The 27,484-nt window shown below is 38.1% G+C and overlaps 1 protein-coding gene across 3 annotated transcripts in view; it reads right to left on the bottom strand.

Moving 5' to 3' along the window:
- Positions 1–27,484, bottom strand: part of sntg2.L (syntrophin, gamma 2 L homeolog) — a 290,368-nt gene that overhangs the window by 128,182 nt on the left and 134,702 nt on the right. For 2 of the 3 annotated variants that reach the window (XM_041562254.1, XM_041562253.1), the window contains exons 2-4: positions 8,952–9,089; positions 8,014–8,070; positions 4,998–5,055 (exon numbers count right to left, since the gene is read on the bottom strand). In XM_041562254.1, coding sequence (XP_041418188.1) covers positions 4,998–5,055; positions 8,014–8,070; positions 8,952–9,089 — 253 coding nt within the window. 3 annotated transcript variants of the gene reach the window in all.

The raw sequence follows: 27,484 nt of genomic DNA, 5'->3' as shown, positions 1-27,484 counted from the left end.
TTATTTACTTGAATGGCGAGTTCTGAGTGGTCTGATTATTTTCTTTCGTAAAAATATGCTTGTAATAATTAATTTCCACTATTATAATTGGTGTTTTTTGTCTCAGTTTTGCAGTACTTCAAATGTTTACTGTAAGAACTAAGGTACCCTACTATAAAATGTAGAAATATATTTATTTGCCATATATTTATATAACCGCCAAACTCCTTTATTACTTGTAATGCGACTATAGACTGTATATTTTACCATGGGGATACATTCTCTTTATAATCCCATTATATACTGTTAGTTCTGTTGTGAAAACTAGATTAAATGGTTCCAGTTATAATATTCATTCCCCAACACAACCACAGCCCTTTAATATAAATCCTATAAAAGAAATGGCTCCATAGGATTCATGTAATTGCCCATATTATTTATTTATTCTGCATACAATGTTACAGAGAAGTCTGTAGGTTTCTTCTTTAAAAATATATGGTGCTCTAAAATATGAATGACATATACAGACTATTTTGCTTGTTATGATGGGACTCGTTAGAACGCAGAGCTCATTAAATTTTGTTTGGTGTCACATACAATTTTTTACTCTACAGGAAGAGAATGAGCATGTAAAGAGGATATAGTAACTTGTACCAGACTGTTGCATAGCTCATAATCATTATACAGCAAAATTGTATCAGGGACACATTCCATGGGCAGATCAACTTTTACACCTGGCTTATACTTTTTAATTGGCGTTTGAGACAGTTGGGGGCAAATTCATCAAGGGTCGAATATGGAGGGGTTAATTAACCCTCGATATTCAACTGGGAATGAAAATTCTTCGACTTCAAATATCGAAGTCGAAGGATTTTGCGCAAATAGTTAGATTGTACGATCGAAGGAATAATCGTTCGACCAAAAAAATTCCTCGAACGATTCGAAGGATTTTAATCCAACGATCGAAGGATTATCCTTCGACCAAAAAAATTTAGCAAAGCCTATGGGGACCTTCCCCATAGTCTAACATTGACTTCGGTAGCTTTTAGGTGGCGAACTAGGGGGTCGAAGTTTTTTCTTAAAGAGATAGTACTTCAACTATCAAATGGTCGAATAGTCGAACGATTTTTAGTTTGAATCCTTCGATTCGAAGTTGAAGGTCGAAGTAGCCCATTCGATGGTCGAAGTAGCCAAAAAAACACTTCGAAATTCAAAGTTTTTTTACTTCGAATCCTTCACTCGGAGTTAATGAATTGGCCCCTTGGTGTCATTTATGACTTTAAAGGCAGTTTGCAAAGTGCCAAAAATGGGAGCAATGCACATTTTTTGTACTTTGTATACTACCTTCCTCTATTACAGAATTGATGTGAGCCCCCACATTCCCTAAATCCTATAACATTGCTGCATTTAGAAGCATTCAAAAGGGAGAGGAGACACATGTAGGTGTTCCGCCCTCTACCTGCCCTGCTCTACCTGCACATCAAAGATGGACATGTAAGGGAGCAGCAATTGATGCCGGCAGCAATGGTGCTCTGTCCATACATTTTGCACTATAGGAAGCCCTAAGGACAGGACTGCCTGAGCACTCCTGATGATATGCTGTGAATCTTAAAGGAGAACTAACCCCTAAAAATGAATATGGATAACAATACCATAGTTTATATGCTGCACTTTTTGCACCAGCCTAACGTTTTAGCGTCTTAATAGCAGCAATGATCCAGGACTTCAAACTTGTCACAGGGGGTCACCATCTTGGAAAGTGTCTGTGACACTCACATGCTCAGTGGGCTCTGAGCAGCTGTTGAGAAGCTAAGCTTAGGGCTCGTCACTAATTATCCAGCAGAAAATGAGGTTGGTCTGTAATATAAGCTGATGCTACAGGGCTGATTATTAAATTCTGATGCTAATTGCACTGTGCTGCCATGTAGTAATTATCTGTATTAATAACTAATCAACCTTATATTGTGACACTTCTATTCTATGTGTACTGTATATTGTGAGTGGGTCCCTCAGCTCAGTAAGTGACAACAGCACAGAGCATGTGCAGTGAATCAGCAGAAAAGAAGATGGGGAGCTACTGGGGCATCTTCTGAGACACAGATCTTTACTGCTAAAGGGCTGTGGTTGCCTTGAGCTGGTATGGAAGCTTAAAACTTAGGGGCAAATTCACTAAGCGCAGAAGCGCCTAACGCTAGCGTCAATTCGCTAGCGTTGGGCATTTTCGTTACTTCGCAAATTCACTAACGAACGCTGGCGTAAATTCGCTAGTGTTACTTCGCACCCTTACGCCTGGCGAATTTTCGCAACGGACATAACTACGCAAATCCACTAACGCGCGCATTGTACCGAACGCTACCTTTTACGCTAGACTTCCTTCGCCACCTCAGACCAGGCGAAGCGCAATAGAGTAGATAGGGATTGCTTCAAAAAAAGTTCAAATTTTTTCTAAGTCCCAAAAAACGCTGGCGTTTTTTCTATATTCTGGGTGATAGGCTGAAAAAGATCGAAATTTTTTTTGGGGCTCCCCTCCTTCCCCCCTACATTTCCTAACTCATGGCAACTTAACTATACAGTGGGCACATGTGTAGGGCAAAAAAAAAATTTTATTTGATGTTTTAAAGGTTTCCCAGTCATTTGTAGTGATTCTACCTATTCCTCCATTGAAATTTGAATTTGGCACCGTATGCAAATTAACCATCGGTAGCGTAACTTCGCTTCGCTTAGTGAATCAACGCTAGCGCAACTTCGCAACCTTACGCTACCCCTGAGTGCAACTACGCCTGGCGAAGTGTGGCGAAGTACGGCGAATTTACGCCTGGCGCAACTACGAATCTTAGTGAATTTGACCCATAATGCACAACATTTCTAGCTTTTGTGAAAATTAACATGTGGGGGCACATTTACTTAGCTCGAGTGAAGGAATAGAAGGAAAAAAACTTTGAATTTCGAAGTTTTTTTTTGGCTACTTCGACCATCAAATTGACTACTTCGACCTTCGACTATGACTTCAACTTTGACTTTGAACGATTCAAACTAAAATTCGTTAGACTATTCGACCATTCGATAGTCGAAGTACTGTCTCTTTAAAAAAACTTAGACCACCTACTTCACCACCTAAAACATACTGAGCACCAATGTTAGCCTATGGGGAAGGTCCCCATAGGCTTTCCTAGCAATTTCTGATAGAAGGAAAATCGTTTGATCGATGAATTCGAATCCTTCGATTCGAAAGGATTTAATCCTAATTGCGGTAAATCCTTTGACTTCAATATTCGAAGTCGAAGGATTTAACTTCGATGGTCGAATATCGAGGGTTAATTAACCCTCGATATTCGACCCATAGTAAATGTGCCCCTCAATATAAGCTTAATCATACTAAAATAAGAAACTTTCAAAAAACAATGAATTAAAAATTCTGCATTGTTTCTGAAATAATCAAGTTTATCTTCACTATCCCTCTCTCAGCATTTGTTTCTCTTCATTCTGTCTTTGGATTAGAGCTCACTGAAATAACTGATTCCAGTACAAACAAAATCTAACAAAATAACTGCCTTTGGCACAAATTCTGCATGTAGAGAGACATGATGTCTGGTGATTTTAATAGAGTGAGCTCTAATACATCTTCTCGGCAAAAGGAGGCCCCTAAAAGAATGGATATAACAGTCATTCAAAATCAGACTCCCAACTCCTGCACGAAGAGAGGTAGATGCTGAGAGGGAGGATTAACTTGAATATTTCAGAAATGGTTCAGAATTTTTAATTGATTTTAATGATGACATTTATATTAAATGTTCAATTTTGCAACAGTTCTCCTTTAAATCAGATTTTTTTATCATACATAAGGTGCACAGCACAGAAAAGACACTCTTGTGTCTCTTAGAGCTCTTGCACTTTTATCCAGATTATAAGTAAATGTTCTCTTTTATCTACTATTAGAGGCCCATTCATTAAGGTCGGATTTTAGTGGTATTAGAGCTTTTTAAAACCACAATTAAACTCTATTTCTTTAAAACCACAAAAGCCATGATGGTTATTTAAATATCTGAACATAAAAAGCATGAATGGAAAAAAACACGGAACGCCAAGTTTTTTTTCTCAAAATTATTGCCCCTAGGTGTCATAATATAAGGCAGTAATGTAATAAACAGCACAAAGGTTCCCAAGTCTAGTAACCCATAGCAACCAATCAGCTATGTTTTTAAACAATTGACAAGTAAATGCTACCTGCTAACATTAGGACAAATGTCTTATGCATAAAGTTCTTTTTTATTCAGAATTTAAGCAAGAACACAAGGTTCTTCAACTCAAGTATTTAGTTATACAGTAATGTTAGCAAATAATAATGTATGTACTTTAATAAGGAACACTGGCTCGGTGTATATAAAATATATATTTATTCTGTTATATAACATATGAAAATGCTTGGAAATCCTATCACAATATGCTGAACTTCTAACGTATGAATATTTATCACAAGTGATTATTTGGATGCAATCCTTGAAATGTTTACTGTTGTTTTTTGTGCCTATGACCTCAGAAACGTTCTATCCAGCATACAAAAATAAATAAGGAATGATTTTTGGTTGCCATAGAAACAAAGCATGCCACAGTTTGGGATTTCGGGCAAAGGCAGTGGTTTTTAGACAATTATGAGACACGTGACAATGATGATATTAGTATTATTATTAGTGATATTCGGTGGAACGGGTGATTCAGGTCTTCTGTTGAGAAGTAATCTGTTTCCCTGGTGCTCCCAGTATGGATTTATGTGAGCTGAACCACAGACTGTAACACATTATTAATAAAATAGAAGAAAATGTGTAAAATATAAAGTTGCCAGTAAAAGTTAGTACTGAAAATGATGAAATACACTCGCCAGTGTGCAAGAATTTGTCTCCCTGTTGCTTTCATTATCTAAAGCCAGAGCACTGCCCGATGGTTTCTGTTCTCTAAACATTCTCTGAATTCTGTAGGGGAGATTAAGTTAAACAAGCCGAAAAACAAGATTTCTACTTCACCTGGCTGATCTTTGAAGATTTTTGATATAACAACAGGTACTTTATGCTGTGCTCCACCCTGGAAAAAGAAAACAAGTTTTAAGCATAAAAAAAAAATTATATTATTTTTCCTTGCATATAACGCTGGGTATTATAAAGAATACAGTATGAAGGTTAGTAAGCATTCTAAGAAAAGAAGAGCATCTAAACAGATACAGTTTGGTCAGCCATATATCATATGTAGCAATGGTTATCCTATTATTATTTTATTTTTGTAACCAACCTTTTAATTGGAAAAGAGTCTACAAACAGAGACTACTGCTAAATAAAATGAAAATGGAAATTAACCTCTACTCTAAAACCTTTTACAACAGAGCAAAAAGGTGACAAGTAAACAGTGTCGGACTGGGACACCAGGGGCCCACCCAACCCTTATACCAGGGGCCCACCCAAAAACCTTTAGACCAGGGGCCCACTCAAAATATTATTTTCTTCCTTTACTTACTCAACCTCTATTCTCCTATTCTCTTTTCTTTACATAGTATAACCTATTATTCCATCTATTAAGCCTCTTTATTCTCATAGAAATAGGGAATGGCCATGAAATAAGCCAAATGTTTAGAAGCAGGAGGACCCTCTGACATCTTGGCCCACCGGGAGTTTTCCTGGTATCCCGGTAGGCCAGTCCGACACTGCAAGTAAATGACACACAACTGTGCTCCTGTTTGCTGAAAACTGCCCCAGCATGGAGTACTTCTGTATGAGCACCATGTTGAAATTCTTAGAATCCAAACTCAGTAGCCCCAAGAGAAGAAGAGAAAGAAGATTGTAGCGTGGTGATCCTACAGAAGTACCCTGAGCCATCCCAGCTTTCAGAAGACTGGAGCACTTGCCCACCGTCTAAGCTAAGCAATTATAATCACTGGAGGCCTAACATTTGCACATAAAGGGGCAAATGGTAATAAGAGAAGCAGTAGGAATGGTGAATTGAGGCACATAATTATATAGGAATACAGGTATGGGACCTGTTATCATAAATGCTCTGGACCTGGGATTTTTAAGATAAGGGTTCATTCCGTAACAAGGATCTTTATACCTTTATTGTAGACAAAAATAATTTAAACATGAATAAAACTCAATAGGATTGTTTTGACTACCATAAGGAGTGTGTATATCATAGTTAGGATCAAGTACATTGCACTCTTTTATTATTACAGAGAAAAAGGAAATCATTTTTTAAAATTTGAATTATTATTTTTTTTTTTTGAATAGAGCATGGATTTAATGTAGTCCGAATACGATTTTTTCTTCAGCACACCACTTACTTTTTTTCAGGGTGCATCCACTCCCAAGCTGCCTCCAAGTCAGCCAAATTCCTTATCTTGAATAACAGGATATGAAGCACACCATCCTCAGGCTTTGCCTTTAAAACATTTTATTTCAGCGGAATTCACACACAAGCTTTCGGGGGAAAACCCCTTCCTCATTTTATTTCAGCTTGTGTGTGAATTCCGCTGAAATAAAATGTTTTAAAGGCAAAGCCTGAGGATGGTGTGCTTCATATCCTGTTATTCAAGATATCGCTTTAATGTAAACATTGTAAAGGCATGTGTGCCATTTTTGCACAAGATTTGCTCTCATTTCTAGTTTATCTTTCCCGTTTTCTATAGTATTAACCCTAAAATGTTTCTCTGGTCCAGGGTCGGACTGGGGGGACCGGGGCCCACCGGGACTGTTGCCGAGGGCCCCCCTCCGGCCACCCGTCCTCCCACTGTGACGCGCCGGGGACGAGCAAGGAAGCCGCTTGGTGCGCATGCGCAACAGCGCCGCTTGGCTCTAAATATAAATATTTAGAGAGGGGTTCTGGCCCGGCGGGGGCCCATGAGGGTCGGGGCCCACCGGGTATTTTCCCGGTGTCCCGCCGGGCCAGTCCGACACTGCTCTGGTCTGGCCACCCCTTAATTGTGTTAAGGTGGTCATAAACTGAGAGATCCTTGAGGTGGGCAATATCGGGCTGATCCGATTGTGGGCCCTAGGGATCATAACGAAGGGTAAACGGGCGGTCGGATCGCGGGACCGCATCAACGAACAGATGCAGTCTGCAATCCGACAGGATTTTTAGTCCTGTCCTATCGACGTCTCAGATATCAATCGGGGAAGCCTGTCGAAGGGCCCCACACACGGGCCAATAAGCTGCCGACGCGGTCTGTCTGCAGCTTTTATCGTCCCTTTAGACAATACCCCCTGGGCTACTTCATACTTCCTACTAGTGATGGGCGAATGTATTCGGCAGGCACAAATTTGCAGCGAATTTCCACGTATCCCCGCCAGAGTGCCAGAAAAATCGCTCATATCAAAACCATTGCGCATCAACAAATTTCGCAGGAACGGGACAAATTCACCCATCACTACTTCTTACCCTTTGTCTTGTAAGAATATAATGACACAATAGGAGCCTGTGTAAGTGATAAGATGGGCTGTGCCCAGACAGCCCAAGAAACAATGACAGTTTCAGCAAGCTTAAAGCTGTAAAGCTGGCTCAGAAAACTTAAAATTTAGAGAGAAGTAGGAGGTCGCCTTTATTAAAGCATCTGGTTCACATGACACATGATTCGTTCTAGTGAGGAAAGGGTGTGTCTACATGTGCCAGTTAATTTTAAACTCCAAACTCCAAAATTCGAGAACTAAAATGAATGTGTAACTAAAATAAATGTGGAATTGTCGAATCACTCTCACTATAAGCATTGACAAGTTAAACTAAAAAAATGTATACCAAAATTTCTCCTGCAGAAGAACTCTTCCACTAATGAATAACTCTCTGGCAACACAAGCTTTTCAGCGGCAATATGCATATTTAGGGGATGAGAAAGTGATTTGTAAAGGGCAACATACAGCACATTATATATATACTATATATATGTAAAGTGAATGGGCACAGATGTTGTAAAAAGGTACTGTACGTAAACCCAGTCAAGAAATCCACTAGAAATTGAGGAAATTGAGTGGGTTACTAAACCAAAATGTTCACTGAACATACCTTGATGCTTAAACCCAGTCCTCCAATAGGGTGTCTATGAAGTGTAACAGTTCTGCGCTTTAAAAAATTGCAGAGAAATACAATTTAGGTAAATATTTAAAAATAAACATTTTCAGTATGCAGCACACTTTCAAAGCATTTTAGAATAATAACAATGGAAACAAGTACCAAGCTGGATCTTGGAACAACAAAGACTGTGCTGTGATTCCTCATGCAGGAGCCAATAAAGAAATACAATTCTACAGGCAGGAAAAAAACATTTAACATTAACATTTAAAGGTGAACGAAAGGTTAAAACAGTAAGTTTTATCAGAAAGGTCTATATAAATACACCAGTAAAGCCTCAAAGTAGTGCTGCTCTGAGTCCTCTGTCAAAAAAAAACACTTTTCTTTCCTCCTATTGTGTACACTTGGGCTACTGTATTAGACTTCTTTCACCTTAAACCTCCAGGGTATGGGCTTCAGCATGCTCAGTTTGCTCCTCCCTCCCTCTTTGCTGTAATCTGAGCCAAGAGCTATGAGCTAGGAGGGAGAGACCCAGGCAGGAAGTTATGTCACACCAAGCTAATATGGCAGCTGCTATCTTAAACAAACAGAGCTTCTAGAGCTGTTTAAAAGCAATCTGCAAAATAAATATAGTGTTATAGCTTGCACTATTGTGGCTAATCTATTGGTAATAAACTGCCTCTGTAACTTCCCCTAATCTTAAAATTATTTTTAGGATAGTTCTGCAGAAGCTTTGAAGATCATTAGTGTCTTAACTGATAGCTTTTAATTGCTTTAAGGGGATCTCTACCTAAAAACTGTGTTTTGCATCATAAATGAAAATGTCATTTTAAGCTATTCTCCAAATTTTTAAGAGATTGATGCGCAAGCCCATTATAGATGGATTGTACATTGTAGATGGATGAGTATTGCAAATCCGTTGGAACACTTACATTTGTACTCTGGTCACTCCCAGAAACACAGATAACGTCTTGCTTTTGTAAAGTCAGTGCTTCCTTAGTAAGTTTCAGGCGTATATCACAAGCATTTTCTGAACCTTCATTGTACAGTTGGGCAAAACCAGTTTTAGTCTGCTGAAACAAAGAAATAAACAAATAAAAGATACTGAATTAAATGCAATTTGTATAACACTGTCAGAGGCTGGGCCCCAAACATGCACACAAAGAGAAACATAGATATTTTATGAAGTTCTCTTAGAGAATGTCCAGTTTTTTTTAGATTATACAAACCCAAACAAGGGGGTTATTTATCAAAGGTTGAGTTTTAGAGGTTTGTTATACCTTGAATAAACTCACAACTCAAATGTTTTTTGATTAATAAAAACACTTGAATCAGTGAATTTGAGGTGAAAAACCTGAAAACTTGAACTGACTGAGTTTCCTGCTTAAAAGAACTCAAACCACTTGAATTAATAGAGTTTTCCCCCCGAAAAAAAACCGAACATCATGAAGGGTACAAACATCTTAAAATGGTTGAAGGGACCTATGACTTAGGACCTTGACTACCTATTGACTTCTGCATGACCTCGACAGGTCTTAGCTGGAGTATTTCCGGATTCAAGCTATTACCAGCTTTGGGGTATAATAAATCTTTAATAATCTTTTTTTTGTAAACTGAAAGTCCAAGTTTTGTCTGAAAAATACCCTTGACAATTCGAATTTTTAATGTAAAACACAACTCTAACTTTAATAAATAACCCCCTTATTGCTTATACAGTTACGGGACCTATTATCCGGGATGCTCGGGACCTGGGGTTTTCCGGATAACGGATCTTTCTGTAATTTGGGTCTTCATGCCTTAAGTCTACTAGAAAATCATTTAAACATTAAATAAACCCAAAAGGCTGGTTTTGCTTCCAATAATGATTAATTATATCTTAGTTGGGATCAAGTACAAGCTACTGTTTTATTATTACAGAGAAAAAAGGAAATAATTTTTAAAAATTTGGATTATTTGGATAAAATGGAGTCTATGGAGCCATTCCGTAATTTGGAACTTTCTGGATATCGGGTTTCCGGATAAGGGATCCTATACCTGTACAACTTTAGATCTTCAGCCCCTCTCACTTCTCTACCTAAGGGATATCAAAAATAGCTATTTGTTCAAATCAAACATATGCAGATATGTTAAAATGCAGGTGTATGAAAGAAGAAGTGATGTACCATCACCATATTTTTCCCTCTTGTCCACTTGGAACAGTATTGCATAATTTTCCTTCCAATGCATTAAATCCAAATGAGCATGTGCAGAGTAGAGCAATAGATAGGCAATAGGTCACTAAACATTGACTATGCTAGGAAGTTGTGCACAACAAAAGCTTATTTTTTTGCAAATGAGCATGCTCCAAATAAAAGGTGTCATGGGAGGGCTTTTGACACTCAGGTAGAAGACAATGATAGTGGCTGAGCAGTATTTGATCAGGTATTTAAAAAGGATTTAATGGGGTCTTTGTGGGTGGCATGTTAGCAATACTTTTTCTCCAGGGTCTTGATGAAGCAGTAATTGTTTGGAATCTAAATATTAGCCTTGAAAAGAGTTGCCTGCATTCCCTCTGAGTTTTATATATCTGACATATACCAAAATTGGGCTTTGTACATTAGGGGAATTGTTGTTACACTCATATTAAATGAGAGATGTAACTGCAGGAGGTTAAGAGGCTGAAACAATAAAATATGAATGGGCCAAATAACAAAGTGAGAGGCGTGAGAAATAGGGGTGGGTAGCAAAAGAGGGAATAGCAAATAAGCAATGGTTAGGGGAACAAAGATGGTACAAGAGTGCAATGTAAACTTAAAGGAGAAGGAATACCATTTTCTACTTGGGGGTGCCAAAGGTTAGGCACCACCAAGTGACTACTTTTACTTACCTGGCACCCTGGGCTGGTGCTCCTATTAGCAGAAAACCGCACCGGCCTGGGGTTCTTCTAGCATGCACCACAGATCGATTCTCTTCCTGCTTCTTGGTTTTTTATAAATTCTCGGGGCAGACGCATGAGCAGTAGAGAGAAATAGCCAGCGTTTTCGTTAAAGTTTGACTTTTTGCTCTACAACACATGCACAGTCGTAAGAAGCAGAAAGAGCAGTAGAAAATAGTATTCCTTTTCGTTTAAGGACAGACAACAAGCATTTTTTTTAATAATTGTATTATTAATGTATCACTTCTACAAGGATTTGGCAACTAACATGTTTAAACTGAGTCTTCCTCTTGTATTGGTGAAAAATGTAAGGTTTAGCCAAAACCAGATAAATGTTCCAATAATTAGTACGTTCCTCCCTCAACCTTTTCTCTACATAGGTGTGTCCAGTTCTTGCTCAGAAATGCTAAAGATATTATTATAGTCGCCTACTGACTGTTGTATATATTATTGTATAAAATTATAAAATATTTTGCCCTTTTGTGGGAATTTAATTATTTGCTCTAAAGGGTTGCCAGTTGTATCAAAATTAACACTGATAATATACTCTTGGTAGGAAACCATGGTTCTTGAAAAATATCCCTCGAGCACAATAAATGACCATAATATAGGCCAGTGATCCCCCAACCAGTGGCTCGAGAGCTCACCAATCCCTGGCCTCAAAGCAGGTGTTTATTTTTAAATTCCAGGCTTGGAGGCAAGTTGTGGTTGCATAAAAATCAGGTGTACTGTGAAGTAGAGTCTCCTGTAGGCTGCCAGTCCACATAGGGGCTACCAATAGCCAATCACAGCACTTATTTGGCACCAACATTTTTCATGCTTACATTGATCCGCAACTCTTTGCACCTGAATGTTGCCAATGGGTAAAAAAAGGTGGGAGATCCCAATATAGGCGATTCAAAAGTCTCATTGTGTATAATAATCCCACCAGACTTATCTTCTGTCTTTCAGCCTGATTGTTCATTGGTCTAGCAATGGAATCACCTGACCTGAAATCCATTTTTTTACATACATAAAAACAAAAAGGTGCATTAAATGACTCCAATAGGGTCTTAGATTGCAGGTGAAGTGTTCTTTAGATAATATTATGCTGCTGCACTTTACGAATATAAAGCAAGCTATTTAGGTAAATACATAAATACATTATTTCCATTTTGTTGGTTCTCTTTTAACTCCACAGCATGTGAACCCCCAAACTGCTCATTGAGAACACTCATCTGTGTTTCCCCTGTTGCTGTGCTTTGTTATTTATTATAATAATAATTATAAGGATGACAAAATCAATCATAACTAATTGGCTGTTGACACACCGTGTGAGAAGTAATTAAAAAATTACGGCTAGTTTTCTAATAATCAGGAACATTCAGAGTGAATGCAAAATGGCATGTATTACCGTTGAAAACTAATATCATTAGCAGTAAAGGGTAATACTGGACTCTAGGGCATTCTGCAAAGTTATCTTGTTGGTAACCTGCTTAAAGGGATAACAGAAATTCATAATGTGGAATTTGGAACGGTACTGCTGCTTGCCAATGTTTTGTTTTCATTATTTAAGAGTAGCTTTTCACAATTCAGTTCCTAATGAAGTTAACAAGTAGGAACCGCAGCAAAATATGTGAAACATTTTCTGTATGAAACTTTAAACAACCTTAATTGTTCAATAATCCCTGTGTAAGCTGCCATCAAAATGTTCTGCTCTAACAAGCTGTTCATAATTAGGCATTTTCCCCATGTTTTTAGTTTAGATTAAATCCTATAAAAGCAGAAAATCAAGCAACTGACTGGACTGGAACACTCTAATGGCCATTTATAGAAGGAGGGGAAGAAAAGCAACAGTTATACGTTAGATTGAGTGGACTTTGAATAACTTTCTACTTGGTTTCAACTCAATGCAGGTCTTTTAAGTGCATTTGTGCTTCGCCCAGCACAGCAGGCTGTCTGGTATCTTGAATCCCATGGCACTCCTAGCTTTCTCATTCAGAACAATATGTCCAGTTATATAAGATCTAATTTAGCATATAACAAGATCTAAATATTCATTGTACAAAAAGACTTACATTATTATGGATGACTAATAGTGATGAGCTGATTTTTTTGCTGAGTTCCATGCGCCAAAATGGGTTTTTGCCATTTCGCAAATTTCTGCTGTAGCGTAATGGGTCAGATTCACCCAGCACTACGTCATGAGCTTGGCTTGCCTGGAGTTGCAGGTCTGCAGCAAGAGCAGGTACAGCTATGGGACCTGTTATCCAGAATGCTTGAGACCTGGGAGTTTCTGAATAACATATCTTTCTAAAATTTGGAGCTTTATACCTTGAGCCTACCAGAAAATCATGTAAACATTAAGTAAACCCAATCGGTTGGTTTTGCTTACAATAAGGATTAATTATATCTTAGCTTGGATCAAGTACAAGGTACTGTTTTATTATTACAGAGAACATTTTTTAAAACTTTGGACTATTTGGATAAAGTGGAGTCTTGGGAGACTGCCTTTCCGTCCGCCATACCTGTACTTACAGTGACCATGGCAGGTTTAGTTGAAGAAACTCACTAGATACTGTAGATTGATGATAGATAGATAGATAGACAGACAGACAGACAGACAGACAGACAGACAGATAATAGATAGATAAAAACGTTATTGATCACAAAGGAAATATTATGCCAGAGTTTGCTCATTTAACATTCAATCACACAGAATACACATTTACATATTTACATTATGATACATCACACATTATAGATAACTTAAACAAACACTACTATCTGCTTAAAAGAGAAGAATTAAAAACAGCAATAGCTGCAGGTAAAAAATATCTTTTATAACGATCAGTAGTACATGTAAGTAAAATCAATCCATTACGACTCCAAACTTTCATGTAAAGGATGAGAATCATTTCCCAAAATACTCATTAAACTTCTTCTCTAAAACCATCTCTAAGGTCTCTAATCTTAAACCTAACATAGAACATGTCCTCCTAATCAATTTAAGTCTATTTACATCAGTTGCCTTCAGTCGACTTCCCCGGCACACCACACCAAAAAACATAACTCTAGCTACCACTGAATGATAAAACATTAGCATAATTTCCTTGCAAACATTGAATGATCTTATTCTTCTAAGGAAGAAAAGCCTATTCATGCCCCTCCTATAAAGTACCTCAGTGTTTTTGGCCCAGTCCAACCTATTATCAATAAATATACCCAGGTATTTATATTCCTCTACCATATCTACAATGACCCCATTTATACAGACTGGTTGAAGATCTGTTCTCAACTTTTCAAAATTCACTACTAACTCCTTAGTTAAATGTAGACAGTTTGAAGCACACCACCCAACAAAACTATCAATTACACCTATATATTCAGCATCCTGACCCCCTCTGATACCGGCCACAATTACAGAGTCATCTAAAAACGTTTGTAGGTGACATACAGTAAGGGGCAGAATTATCAAAGGTCGAAGTGAAAATTCGAATGAAAAATTTTTGAATTTTGAGCTAATTTTTGTGTACTTGGGAATAGTCCAAATTCGATTCTAATTTGGAAAAAAATTGAAAATTCGAATTTTGAAATTTATCATGTACTGTCTCTTTAAAAATGTGACTTCGACCATTCGCCATCTAAAAGCTGCCGAATTGCTGTTTTAGCCTATGGGGGACCTCCTAGAACCAATTTGGGTTCAATTGGTGGACTTTGAAAAATCAAAGGTTTTTTTGGGGAAAACTTTGAATCGTACCATTTGAATTCGCTATTACTTTGATTCGTACAATTTGAATTTGATCGAAGAAAAAGGACCTATTCGATCAACAACGGACCTATTCTGCCAATAAAAAACCTTTGATTTATTTTCGGTTGGTCTTTTTGAATTCGAATTTCGAAGTTTTTCAAATTTTAAATTCGACCCTTGCTAAATCTGCCCCTAATTGTGAAGAGTACCTAAAATCAAATAGAAAAGGAGATAAAACTGTCCCCTGTGGTACACCTGCACTACAAAGTAAAGAGTTGTCAGACATTATACCTGACTTTCTTACATATTGGGGCCTACTGGTAAGATAAATATTAATCCAGGCCAATAAGTGAGCATCAACCTTCATTTGAAGGCCCCAGCAAAGCAGCACGTAAAGTGGTAAAATCACTTGAGAAATCAAAGAACCCACTAGATAGGAAAAAAACAAACCAAAAAGGAAACTGTGAAGTCTTGTTGTGTCAGTGATAGACATAGTCATACCTAAGTATTAGTAAGATTTCTTATTCTCACAAGTGTGAGGACAAAATAATATTATTTCTTAATATACAATCTGTCTACAAGAAGAAAATGGCTAACTTTTTCACACACAACTGTTTTTTGATCAGATGCTCCAAATGGCAATGGCTGGAAACATCTGCTTCTTACAACAGATTTGGGGTTTGATCCACACCAAAAGCTTATAAACAGATGCTGAAAAGGTGTACAGACATTATCAGATCTCACGGCTTTGGAATATTAAATGCATGTGGCACAGAAGCAGATGCTGCACGTAAACAGATAACGAAAGTTGATCAAATGAAAACTGCAGTTAAAACATCGAAGGGGATTAGCAAAGCAAAACAGATAAAGATGAAATGATGAAAACATTTGAACTAATTACTGATATTTTAAAATTTGAATATCGGCAAATTCAACTTAAGTACAACTCCACACAAAGGGGGTAATGTATCAAAATCCGAAAATATCTCATTATTTTCTGAAAGCAACTTCGACTAAATCGGCACAGGTTTTTCCCCTTATTTATCAATACATTTTCTGAAAATTTCCTGTGCAGGGAAAAACTCGAAAAAATTGTTAAAAATTAAAATTGTACGGATTTTTTTGATTTGATGCCCGAAAACCTTAGTTGGGATCAAGGTTAATCAGTTTTTCTTTAGTTTTGTAAGTGGTATCTACATTTTATAGAGTAAGACTATAGGGACACTGCGGAAATGTTTTTAAAATGAAAATAGAGATTGCTGGATTAAAGAGTGATGTTGGGTAATTTGATTAAAAAGATACTGGCATCAGAAAATAACTTTTTTTATTATATATATCATAACATTGTCTTTGAATTCTATTTAGAATTTTGCCATAAAAGTATTTGTCTGATGCTTTTACATTACCTTTCTTACTACCCTGTTCCTCTATGAGGGGGCTGCCATATTTGTGCATCAGGAGTCCGTTAGCATTAGAAACTCTAGCTGACAGACTGAGATGGGACAGTCAGGTTGGCAAAACTGTCAGGTTTAGAAACTTCAAATAACAATAACTTACAATAGCAGAACTATCAGCGACAAACGATCAACATGACCTATAGGCAACTTTTAATGTAGATTAATATTTTGAAAAGAAAATTTTAAGTGTCAGTATCACTTTAATTTAGGATTTTAGACTGAGCATAATAGTACAAGTTGTTGGTCCTTTACTAGAGTAGACAACAGTGTGTTATTATATGGGTAGATAACCCTGGTACAATAAATATAACAACACACAAAGTGCTACACAGCAAAAGGTTTTTATTTCACTTGTTGAGGAGTTGGGTGCACACTGGTTTCCCACTGCCAGGGACAGCTATACACGGGTATGGGGCCTGTTATATAGAATTCTCAGCCCTGGATTTTTTTTAAACCGGACTATTTTGCCAACCTGACATTCCCATCTCCAAGTACCTTGTACTTGATCCCAACTAAGATATAATTAATCGTTATTGGAAGCAAAACCAGCCTATTGGGTTTATTTAATATTTACATGACTTTCTAGTAGCCCTAAGGCATGAAGATCCAAATTACAGAAAGATCCATTATCCGGAAAACCCCAGGTCCCGAGAATTCTATATAACAGGTCCTGGCAGTGGGAAATCAGTGTGAACCCAACACCTCAACGAGTGAAATAAAAATCTTTTGCTGTGAAGCACTTTCTGTGTTGTTATAAGTATTGTACCATGGTTTTCTACTCATGTAATAACACACCGTTGTCTACTCTAGTAAAGGACCAACAACTTGTATTCTTATGCTTGGTCTAAAATCCTAAATTAAAGTGATACTGGCACTTAAAATTTTCTTTTCAAAATATTAATCTACGTTAAAAGTTACCTATAGGTCATGTTGATCGTTGTCGCTGATAGTTCTGCTTTTGTAAGTAATTGTCACTTGAAGTTCTTAAAAGTTAGAGTTTCTAATGCTAACAGACTTCTGATGCACAAATATGGCAGCCCCCTCATAGAGGAACAGGGTAGTAAGAAAGGTAATGTAAAAGCATCAGACAAATACTTTTATGGCAAAATTATAAATAGCATTCAAAGACAATGTTATGATATATATAATAAAAAAGGTTATTTTCTGATGTCAGTATCTCTTTAATTACATCAAATCACCTGATACCACTCTTTAATCCAGCAATCGCTGTTTTAATTTTAAAAACATTTCCGCAGTGTCCCTATAATCTTACTCTATAAAATGTATATACCACAAAACAAAAGATATACTGGTTAACCTTGCTTTTTCAGTTTATCTCGCTGAAAGTTTAAGTGGTACGCCATGTGAATATCATTTCATCTCCAAAATTATCAAGACAGAAAGTACTGAGATAAATGTTTGTACATTGTTTAAAAGAGACGAGAAAGTACCCTTGTAAATGGGTTGTAAAGCATAAAGTCCAGCCTTTCCAACCCTTTGCAAGTTGATGCAGAAGAGAGCAAACAATTGTTCTTTTGATAACAATACAAACTGCTATCCACAATAACTCCTAAATCCATTCCTATTTCTAAATTGCCTCAATTGATACACATTTATTTTGTCTATGCTTAGCTTGTGCATTAAGTGCATTAGTCCAAATGTAACTTTGTCTGTGATGACAGAAACAGATGAGCCAAATTATTCAGCAATATTTGACATTTACCTAAAATATTAAAAAAATCTAAATATAGGTATGGGATCCGTTATCTGTAAACCTGTTATCGAGAAAGCTCCGAATTATTTAAAGGCTGTCTCCCATACACTCCATTTTATCCAAACAATCCAAATTTTTAAAATGATTTCCTTTTTCTCTGTTATAATAAAACAGTAGCTTGTACTTGATCCCAACTAAGATAGAATTAATCCTTATTGGAAGCAAAACCAGCCTATTGGGTTTATCTATTATTTACATAACTTTCTAGTAGACTTAAGGCATGAAGATCCAGAAAAGCCCAGGTCCCGAGAATTCTGAATAACAGGTCCCATGCCTGTGTATAGCTGTTTACTGGTGATCCATTCATTGTCTAATTAGATCAATTTTGCCGAGTTTTACTAAAATCATTTGGTGAGTTGCTTTCTTATAACTCATTAAAGTATATATTTATGACAAATGTGTGAGTACTAGCAGAAAAAAATTGCAGCAAAAACTTGAATTCAGATTTTAATATTTGGCCTCTTAGCCTTCTTGCACACACTTCTGAACCTTTATCCTACTGAAATAATGGCAAAATGATTGCACAGTTTGAAGGAGATGATTTACTAAAAATCTGAATATTTTTCTCTTAGTAAATTCAAATAGTTTTCTTGTTTATGAAAAGTCACGTGTGAGATTATATTTGAATTGATGCAAGAATTTGTTGCAACCCTTTTTTTACTATTTTTGAGAAGAATTATTTATAAATGAGCACTTTTTGGATGGGAGTTTGGTCGACTTTTTGGCAGCTAACAAATTCTTCTCAAACAGAGTGAAAAAAGGGTTGCGACAAATTCTTGCATCAATTTGAATAGTACCATTGGCGTTCTGAAAAAATTACTCAAATTGTTGTCACAAATACTCAGATTTATTGGATTATTGAACGATAACCCAGACTTCGGATTAAGTAATGCAGGCACATGATAAGGCACTGTGTCTCCTAGCTGTGGTGGTTACCTTTTAGCAAAGCTTTTATGTCTGTTAGTAAAATTGATATTCTATCTTGAGAGTGACTGCTAAAGGGCATCAGCAAAGTGTGTACTGTTTCATGGTATGTGTGAAACTTTTCTTCATGTCCCTTTTCTTTTAAATCCTCATATAAGATAGGAAACTGGCTACAGGATCGGGTACAGAGGGTGGTTGTTAATAGTACATTCTCTACTTGGAGTAAGGTTCTTAGTGGGGACCCCCAGGGCTCAGTATTGGGTCCACTTTTCTTTAACTTGTTCATAAATGACTTAAGAGAGGGTATTGCAAGTAATGTATCAGTGTTTGCAGATGACACAAAACTCTCCAGCCCAATTAATTCCATCCAGGATGTGGCATCCTTGCAACATGATCTTGACAAACTGGCAATCTGGGCAGCTAAGTGGCAAATGAGATTCAATGTTGATAAATGTAAAGGCATGCAACTGTAAAAATATCCAAGCCACTTATCCCCTTAATGGGACTGCACTAGGCAAATTCATTATAGAAAAGGACCTTGGAGTCCTTGTAGTCCTTGTAGATGATAAACTTGGCTGTAGCAAGCAATGCCAGTCAGCAGCATCAAGGGCAAATAAGATCCTGAGCTGTATTAAAAGGGGCATAGAGTCACAGGAGGAGGGGGTTATTCTTCCACTGTATAGAGCACTTGTAAGGCCCCATCTAGAATATGCCGTACAGTTTTGGTCTCCATCACTCAAACAGGACATTATTGTATTAGAGAGGGTACAGAGAAGGGCAACTAAGCTGGTAAAAGGTATGGAAAATCTTAGCTATGAGGAAAGACTGGCCAAATTGGGGATGTTCACGCTGGAGAAGAGGCGCTTAAGGGGTGATATGATAACTATGTATAAATAGGGGATCATATAATAATCTCTCTAATGCTTTATTTTCCAGTAGGTCTTTCCAGCTGACACAAGGTCACCCATTCCGATTAGAAGAAAAGAGGTTCCGCCTAAATATTCGGAAGGGGTTTTTTACAGTGAGAGCTGTGAAGATGTGGAATTCTCTCCCTGAATCAGTGGTACAGGCTGATACATTAGATACAGTGGTGTGAAAAACTATTTGCCCCCTTCCTGATTTCTTATTCTTTTGCATGTTTGTCACACAAAATGTTTCTGATCATCAAACACATTTAACTATTAGTCAAAGATAACACAAGTAAACACAAAATGCAGTTTTTAAATGAGGGTTTTTATTATTTAGGGAGAAAAGAAATCCAAACCTGTGTGAAAAAGTAATTGTCCCCTGAACCTAATAACTGGTTGGGCCACCCTTAGCAGCAATAACTGCAATCAAGCGTTTGCGATAACTTGCAACGAGTCTTTTACAGCGCTCTGGAGGAATTTTGGCCCACTCATCTTTGCAGAATTGTTGTAATTCAGCTTTATTTGAGGGTTTTCTAGCATGAACCGCCTTTTTAAGGTCATGCCACAACATCTTAATAGGATTCAGGTCAGGACTTTGACTAGGCCACTCCAAAGTCTTCATTTTGTTTTTCTTCAGCCATTCAGAGGTGGATTTGCTGGTGTGTTTTGGGTCATTGTCCTGCTGCAGCACCCAAGATCGCTTCAGCTTGAGTTGATGAACAGATGGCCGGACATTCTCCTTCAGGATTTTTTGGTAGACAGTAGAATTCATGGTTCCATCTATCACAGCAAGTCTTCCAGGTCCTGAAGCAGCAAAACAACCCCAGACCATCACACTGCCACCACCATATTTTACTGTTGGTATGATGTTCTTGTTGGTCCACAAGGTATTTTCCCAAAAGTCTTGGCAATCATTGAGATGTTTTTTAGCAAAATTGAGACGAGCCTTAATGTTCTTTTTGCTTAAAAGTGGTTTGCGCCTTGGAAATCTGCCATGCAGGCCGTTTTTGCCCAGTCTCTTTCTTATGGTGGAGTCGTGAACACTGACCTTAATTGAGGCAAGTGAGGCCTGCAGTTCTTTAGATGTTGTCCTGGGGTCTTTTGTGGCCTCTCGGATGAGTTGTCTCTGCGCTCTTGGGGTAATTTTGGTCGGCCGGCCACTCCTGGGAAGGTTCACCACTGTTCCATGTTTTTGCCATTTGTGGATAATGGCTCTCACTGTGGTTCGCTGGAGTCCCAAATCTTTAGAAATGGCTTTATAACCTTTGAAATTGAACTCAGGTGTGATAACCAAAGTTAAGTTATTTTTTAACAAGGGGGGCAATCACTTTTTCACACAGGCCCATGTAGATTTGGAGTTTTTTTTCTCCCTTAATAACGTAAACCTTCATTTAAAAACTGCATTTTGTGTTCAATTATGTTATTTTTGACTAATAGTTAACGGTTTTTGATGAGCAGAAACATTTAAGTGTGACAAACATGCAAAAGAATAAGAAATCAGGAAGGGGGCAAATAGTTTTTCACACCACTGTAGCTTTAAGAAGGGGTTGGATGGTGTTTAGCAAGTGAGGGAATACAGGGTTATGGGAGATAGCTCATAGTGCAAGTTGATCCAGGGACAAGTCCGATTGCCATTTTGGAGAAGGAAGGAATTTTCCCCCCTCTGAGGCAAATTGGAGAGGCTTCCAACTGGCAGTTAGGCAGGTTAAAAAAAGTAAAAAGGTTGAACTTGATGGACGTGTGTCTTTTTTCAAACTAACTTACTATGTTACTATATAAGTGTTATTGTAAACTTTAGTAAAATGGCACAATTATTTATGTACACTATATTACAATATTACATGCTTGGGTTGATTTAATATTACTATTTGTTGAATGGAATAAAAAATGTTTGCTCCTATTTTGTTTACTGTTTGCAAGGCTACAATTCCTCTCTTTATTTTGAAATACTCAATTGGGGCCATTTGCTATATGTCTATGGTCTGAATGAACTCTGCAACTAGCACTGTAACGGAAATCTGGCACTACTGTAGGTGCAAAGTGTAGTGCCTACAGGCACAGTCACCTTGTCCTTAAAAAAACAGCCACTGGTTATTTCCATTCTGCCATATGTAATGTGTGTAAGCAATGTGAGTGTTAATACTTTTGTTTACAGATGTCAGGTAACTAATAGTAAGACTTCTGATGAAATTAGCACCACTAGCCAAACAAATGTGAGTAGGTTGGTAATAGACAAGAACCTGTATACGTTTACTCTTCTGGTATTTGAAATAAAAAGTAATAAAATAACAAGGGACACATTAACTAAGGGTCGAATATCGAGGGTTAATTAACACATCACATGTCATCCATGTGAAAGCCATGTTTGGACACAAGTACCTTAATGAATTCAATATGCCATCTCTCTTGTGACAGGGGCAGATTACTACTAAGAAGGGTTCTATAGTAGCAAAGTTTCAGAACATGGAATGGACACTGCCTAATGCATTTGTTTAGTAAGACATTTAACTGACGACAGCAAACAAGACAAGAGAGTAGAAGTGTAGGTAAACAAAAGCAGTCATTCTAACATATAGCACAGACTGGAATTATTCTCAAATGAGTCTTTATTTCACACAAGTGCTGATGAGAATAGGAAACTGAATTGGTAATCGGAAATAGTGTCACAGCTGAGTAACAATGCACAATAGAAACAAGTACTTAAGTTGCGTCACAAAAATTGAGTTGCATCAACATGTATTTTCTAAGTGTAAACTACTAAGCATGTAGCAGAATCTCTCTGTCAAAGGCTGTAGAATAGATTATGGCGAGAAGGCACTGGATTCAGCATGCCCATAACAACGCAAACATGAACAAAAAATGTGACGAAGACAGGGTTGATTCAACACAATTTGCCTGACTCACTTTACAACTGTTTTGATGACCACTGCAGGAGTTTAATCTGAGAGAGGTCCTCACCTTGCTTCATAGCAGAAGAAGCCCTAGAACCATAGTTCGAAACATTGCAATGAGCCACTTTGACCTGCATAAAGTTGTGATGGGGCAAATGGATGGAAAGGAACAGCTTGCAAATGTGTAACTGATAATTATAATGTCCCTTTAAGACCAATGCCATCTAATTGTGACTGTGATGATTCCTATCTGATAAAAAAGTGAATCAAAATCAATTAATTATATTGCTGTACCACTGTTTACCCAATCATTATATCAAACAAGAAGAATGAATTCTTTCTGCTTGAAGTTAATGACTTCGAACAAAATGATTATGAACAAAATGATTATGAGTAAGCCAAACGTAAAGGGAAAAACAATTCAAAGCAAAGCATTGAAAACAGCACTTGTCATATTATTTATAATAATTCATTTATATTGACTGCATTGCTTTATTCATGCCTATACTTTAAATATATTTAGCATTTGTTGGATTGATAAATGTGCTATGCATAATCTGCATGATTAACAAAATGTTTGAGAGATAATAAATCATTTAGACGTGGCAGCTAATTTACAATAGATCAAACAGGGAATATTGCTCGACCTCAAAAGCAAAGAAGCTAGATAAAAGTGGGAATTTAGAAACATTGAATCTAACTAAACTTTGTAGCATAAACTGATTTTTAGGGCTATTAACTTAGAGGGTGTAAGGAAGGCCTGATGGCGCTCCTTTACTCTTTGGCGCTGCAGGCAAGATGTCAGCGACTTGAGGCCAGACGCATCACATCGAGACGTTTTGATGCACGAGCGTCAAAAAAACGTACGGCTTTATAATGGACGCACAGCAAAACGTGCGGCATCAACAGGCATCGTCAGTACGTGACGCGTAACATCAGCGCGTCCATTTTTGCACGAGGATTCCCTTTAAATAGACGCCAAAGAAGCCTGAAACTTGCCTGATTATATTGGGTGTTCCTGAGTTCGCTATTTACTAATTACTACTGATTCCTCATCCTGACCTCGGCCTGTTTATCTTTTGTATGGAACGCACGTTTGGCTAGACCATTGTACATTCTGTACTAATCAATCATTCTGGACATTATCCTCTGATGCCTCCCATTGGTTTATTTGGGTGGTGATTGTCCTACAGGAAGTCAAAGGACAATATTGACCTACTGCTTTTCCATTTACTGCAATTAATTAGATAAAGGACAGGGATGATTTCTCATCTGGCTAGTTTAAATATATTTATAAGTATACATGTATAGCACCTATGATAATGGACTATCAGTCCAGAAAAGTAGAAGACAAGAAGAGAGAGTTAGAGCAGCAATAAAATATGTTAAATAGCGTTGGGTGTATAAAATATTGACTTGGAGCCACAGAATAAAATTAAGCCCTAAATCATACTCTGCTATAGTATTTGCAAGGCAGAGTAGAATGTGAAGAACAAAACTGACCTTTGGAACATGGTATAGACTTGGAAAATCAGTGAATACATGGAACCGCATACACTCAAATTATGCCGTTGGGGAACTTACCCCATGTATTGCTTCACTAACAGTATCAATGTTTTGGCGGGTACACCATCCCTTCATCACCCTCCCCAACTGCATAATTTGAGTGTGTGCAGCTGTGTGTATTCACAGATGTCTTGGGACCAAGCCAAGTCAACGGACAGCCAGCACCATCAGTGCAGTGTGTGGACCCATTACATTTAGGGGGTTATTTATTAAGCTCCAAATTCCCGAAACCTGAAAAAAAAGTCTGTTGGTACAAAAACTCTGAATCTGAAAACCTGGCATCTCAAAGCTCTCTGAGTCCTGTATTAGTCAATGGAGAAGGTCCCAGTGTCTGCGCTGCTGTCAGTACCGATATCCGATGATTTCGGCCAAAAAGTCCGAAAACTCTGAAAAATTCGTGTTTTTTGCGGAAATGTCTAAAAACTCAGAAGTTTGCCTGAACCTGTTTTTTTGAATGATAAATAAGGTCCATTCGGGAATTCCGAGTTGGGCGAATTTTTATCTAAGAAATACTGAGATAAATTCAGAGCTTAATAAATAACCCCCATAGACTAGGAACAGACATTGCATGAAGCTGTTGCAGAATTACAAAACTCAGCATTTCCAGTGGGTAGATGGCAATTCTACAACAATTCGAATACCATATCCAATAGTTGAAGTAATGTAGTAATGTTTCATTATGAGTAGTCCTCATTATTTTTTTCCTTGCAGTTGATTTGATATTTAATGATTTGCGAGTTCCTCAACCAAACATTTTAACTGGATGCAAACAACACAAACAATCTATAAGTCACCAACAGATGTCCCCTCTTCTACCTAGATGACTTCAGTAGAGGTTGGAGAAGCACATAATTAAAATAGTCCCTACACAGTGGCTGTGGGCTTGTATCCCTGTGATTAGCTAATGTTGCCATTACAGTAACTAGTGTTCAAAAGAGTATGCACCCTTCTAAAATCAGTTTATTCAGTCTATTAAAATATGGATTGAACACACAGAGTAACACATTTCACACCTTACCAGCTCCAATCATAGGCTCGAAATCTCTCCATTATGTTGTAGATTCTAGATTACAAACTGAAGTCAACTCTAAAACGAACACATTACTAAAGGTGGCCATACATGGATAGATCCGCTCGTTTGGCGATGTCGCCAAACGAGCGGATCTCCCTCCGATATGCCCACCTTGAGGTGGGCAATATCGGGCTGATCCGATCGTGGGCCCTAGGGCCCAACGATCGGATCCTAGCGTTCGCAAACGGGCGGTCGGATTGCGGGACCGCATCAACGAACAGATGCAGCCGCGATCCGACGGGATTTTTAATCCCATCGATCGAGATCTGGCCGACTTTTGGCCAGATCTCGATCAGGGAAGCCCGTCGGGGGCCCCCTTACACGGGCCAATAAGCTGCTGACTCGGTTTGTCGGCAGCTTTTATCGGCCCGTGTATGGCCACCTTTAGACAGTCTTCAACCAATAAATTTGTCATAGTGTCTTTACATAGTTACATAGGGTTGGAAAAAGACAAACTCCATCAAGTATAACCCCTCCAAATGAAAACCCAGCATCCATACACAAACCCCTCCACACTTTCACATAAATTATATGTGCCCATACCTGTACTAACTATAGAGTTTAGTATCACAATAGCCTTTGATATTATGTCTGTCCAAAAAATCATCCAAGCCATTCTTAAAGGCATTAACGGAATCAGCATCACAACATCACCCGGCAGTGCATTCCACAACCTCACTGTCCTGACTGTGAAGAACCCCCTACGTTGCTTCAAATGAAATTTCTTTTCTTCTAGTCTAAAGGGGTGGCCTCTGGTACGGTGATCCACTTTATGGGTAAAAAGGTCCCCTGCCATTTGTCTATAATGTCCTCTAATGTACTTGTAAAGTGTAATCATGTCCCCTCGCAAGCGCCTTTTTTCCCAGAGAAAACAACCTCAACCTTGACAGTCTACCCTCATAATTTAAGTCTTCCACCCCTATATAACTATAACTTGCATTTATATTATTTTTGCCAAAGTGCATAACCTTGCATTTATCAACATTGAACCTCATTTTCTTTCTAAACTCATGAAGGAGAGATTTATGATGGTCAAGGCCTAACAGCACTTAAAGGGTGAAGTTGGAACAAAGGAGGTGTCAGGAGCTACCTGGGATCGAACTCTGAACTATACTCTCACAAGCTCCTGCATTATTCCATTGAGCCACTGGAGACCTTTGGAACCTGCTTCTATTGGTATGATTAAAGATGTTCTACCTTTTACGTTTGCTCACCTCCTCCTTCTTGCTCTACCAGGTGTTGGTAATATGTTAATTAAGGGCCTTTATAAGCCTGTTAGTAATGTTACTCCGGTGCTTGATCATTGAAGCTCCCAAGCTAGATCCTGCGTACTCCTTGTTCCTGTGACTCCTGATTCCTGCTTTTGTTCCTGAGATTCCTGCTTGTCCTGAGATTCCTGCCTTGTTCCCTGTGCCTTTGTTCTCTGCTACAGTTCCCCTTACCTTCTCTCTGTTGGACCTCCTGGTAATTGACCTCGGCTTGTTTACTGGACTACCCTCTGCCATCAGCCTGCCTCCGACCTCGGCCTGCCATACGGACTTGTTTTGCCATCAGCCTGCCCCTGACCTCAGCCTGTTTCTCGGACTTGCTTTATTGTTGCCTGCCCTTGACCACCAACCTGGTGTAAGAACTTATATTATTTATCTTTTGTTCATCTGTTATTTTGCCTCGTGTTATACAGCATCAAGGCTCCTAACTACCAGCCACTCACCTGTGGCCAAGCCTGACAGAATGATCAAGCCATTTAATCAGGAGCCTGCTGGTGACACCTCTGCTGTGCAGTCTGAACTACAACAATCTGCAGAATGGCTTTCCTCCATTAAAAGGTATGAGGGTGAAGATGATTCCTTTCATGATCTACTTGATTTGTGCAAGAAGTTTTCTATGGTTCCATTTGTCAAAGAAGCCCCTGATAATATGATAAGCAAGTTAATTATTCTGTTTCTTTTGGGAGGTAAGGCCTTGGAGTGGGCTGAGGCATGTATTGATGAAGAAGCTCATTTTTTAGAGGACCCCTGTTCCTTTCTATCTTTTCTAAAGGCAACATTTACCGGAGATTTGTGGCCAGTTGCTTCCAATTTATTTTCTTCCAAGGATTCTTCTTCTGTTAAACAAACCAAGCCTTTCCAGCTCACCCCTCCTGTTCCAAGGTTTTCTAATTTTTGCTCCAAGTTACAAAGACCAAGTACCTGTCAACCTGTTACTACCTTTTCCTATGAAGATTCAGAG

This window comes from Xenopus laevis, chromosome 5L (assembly GCF_017654675.1).
Source record: "Xenopus laevis strain J_2021 chromosome 5L, Xenopus_laevis_v10.1, whole genome shotgun sequence".
Lineage (NCBI taxonomy): Eukaryota > Metazoa > Chordata > Amphibia > Anura > Pipidae > Xenopus > Xenopus laevis.
This window is presented reverse-complemented; position numbering and strand designations above follow the sequence as displayed.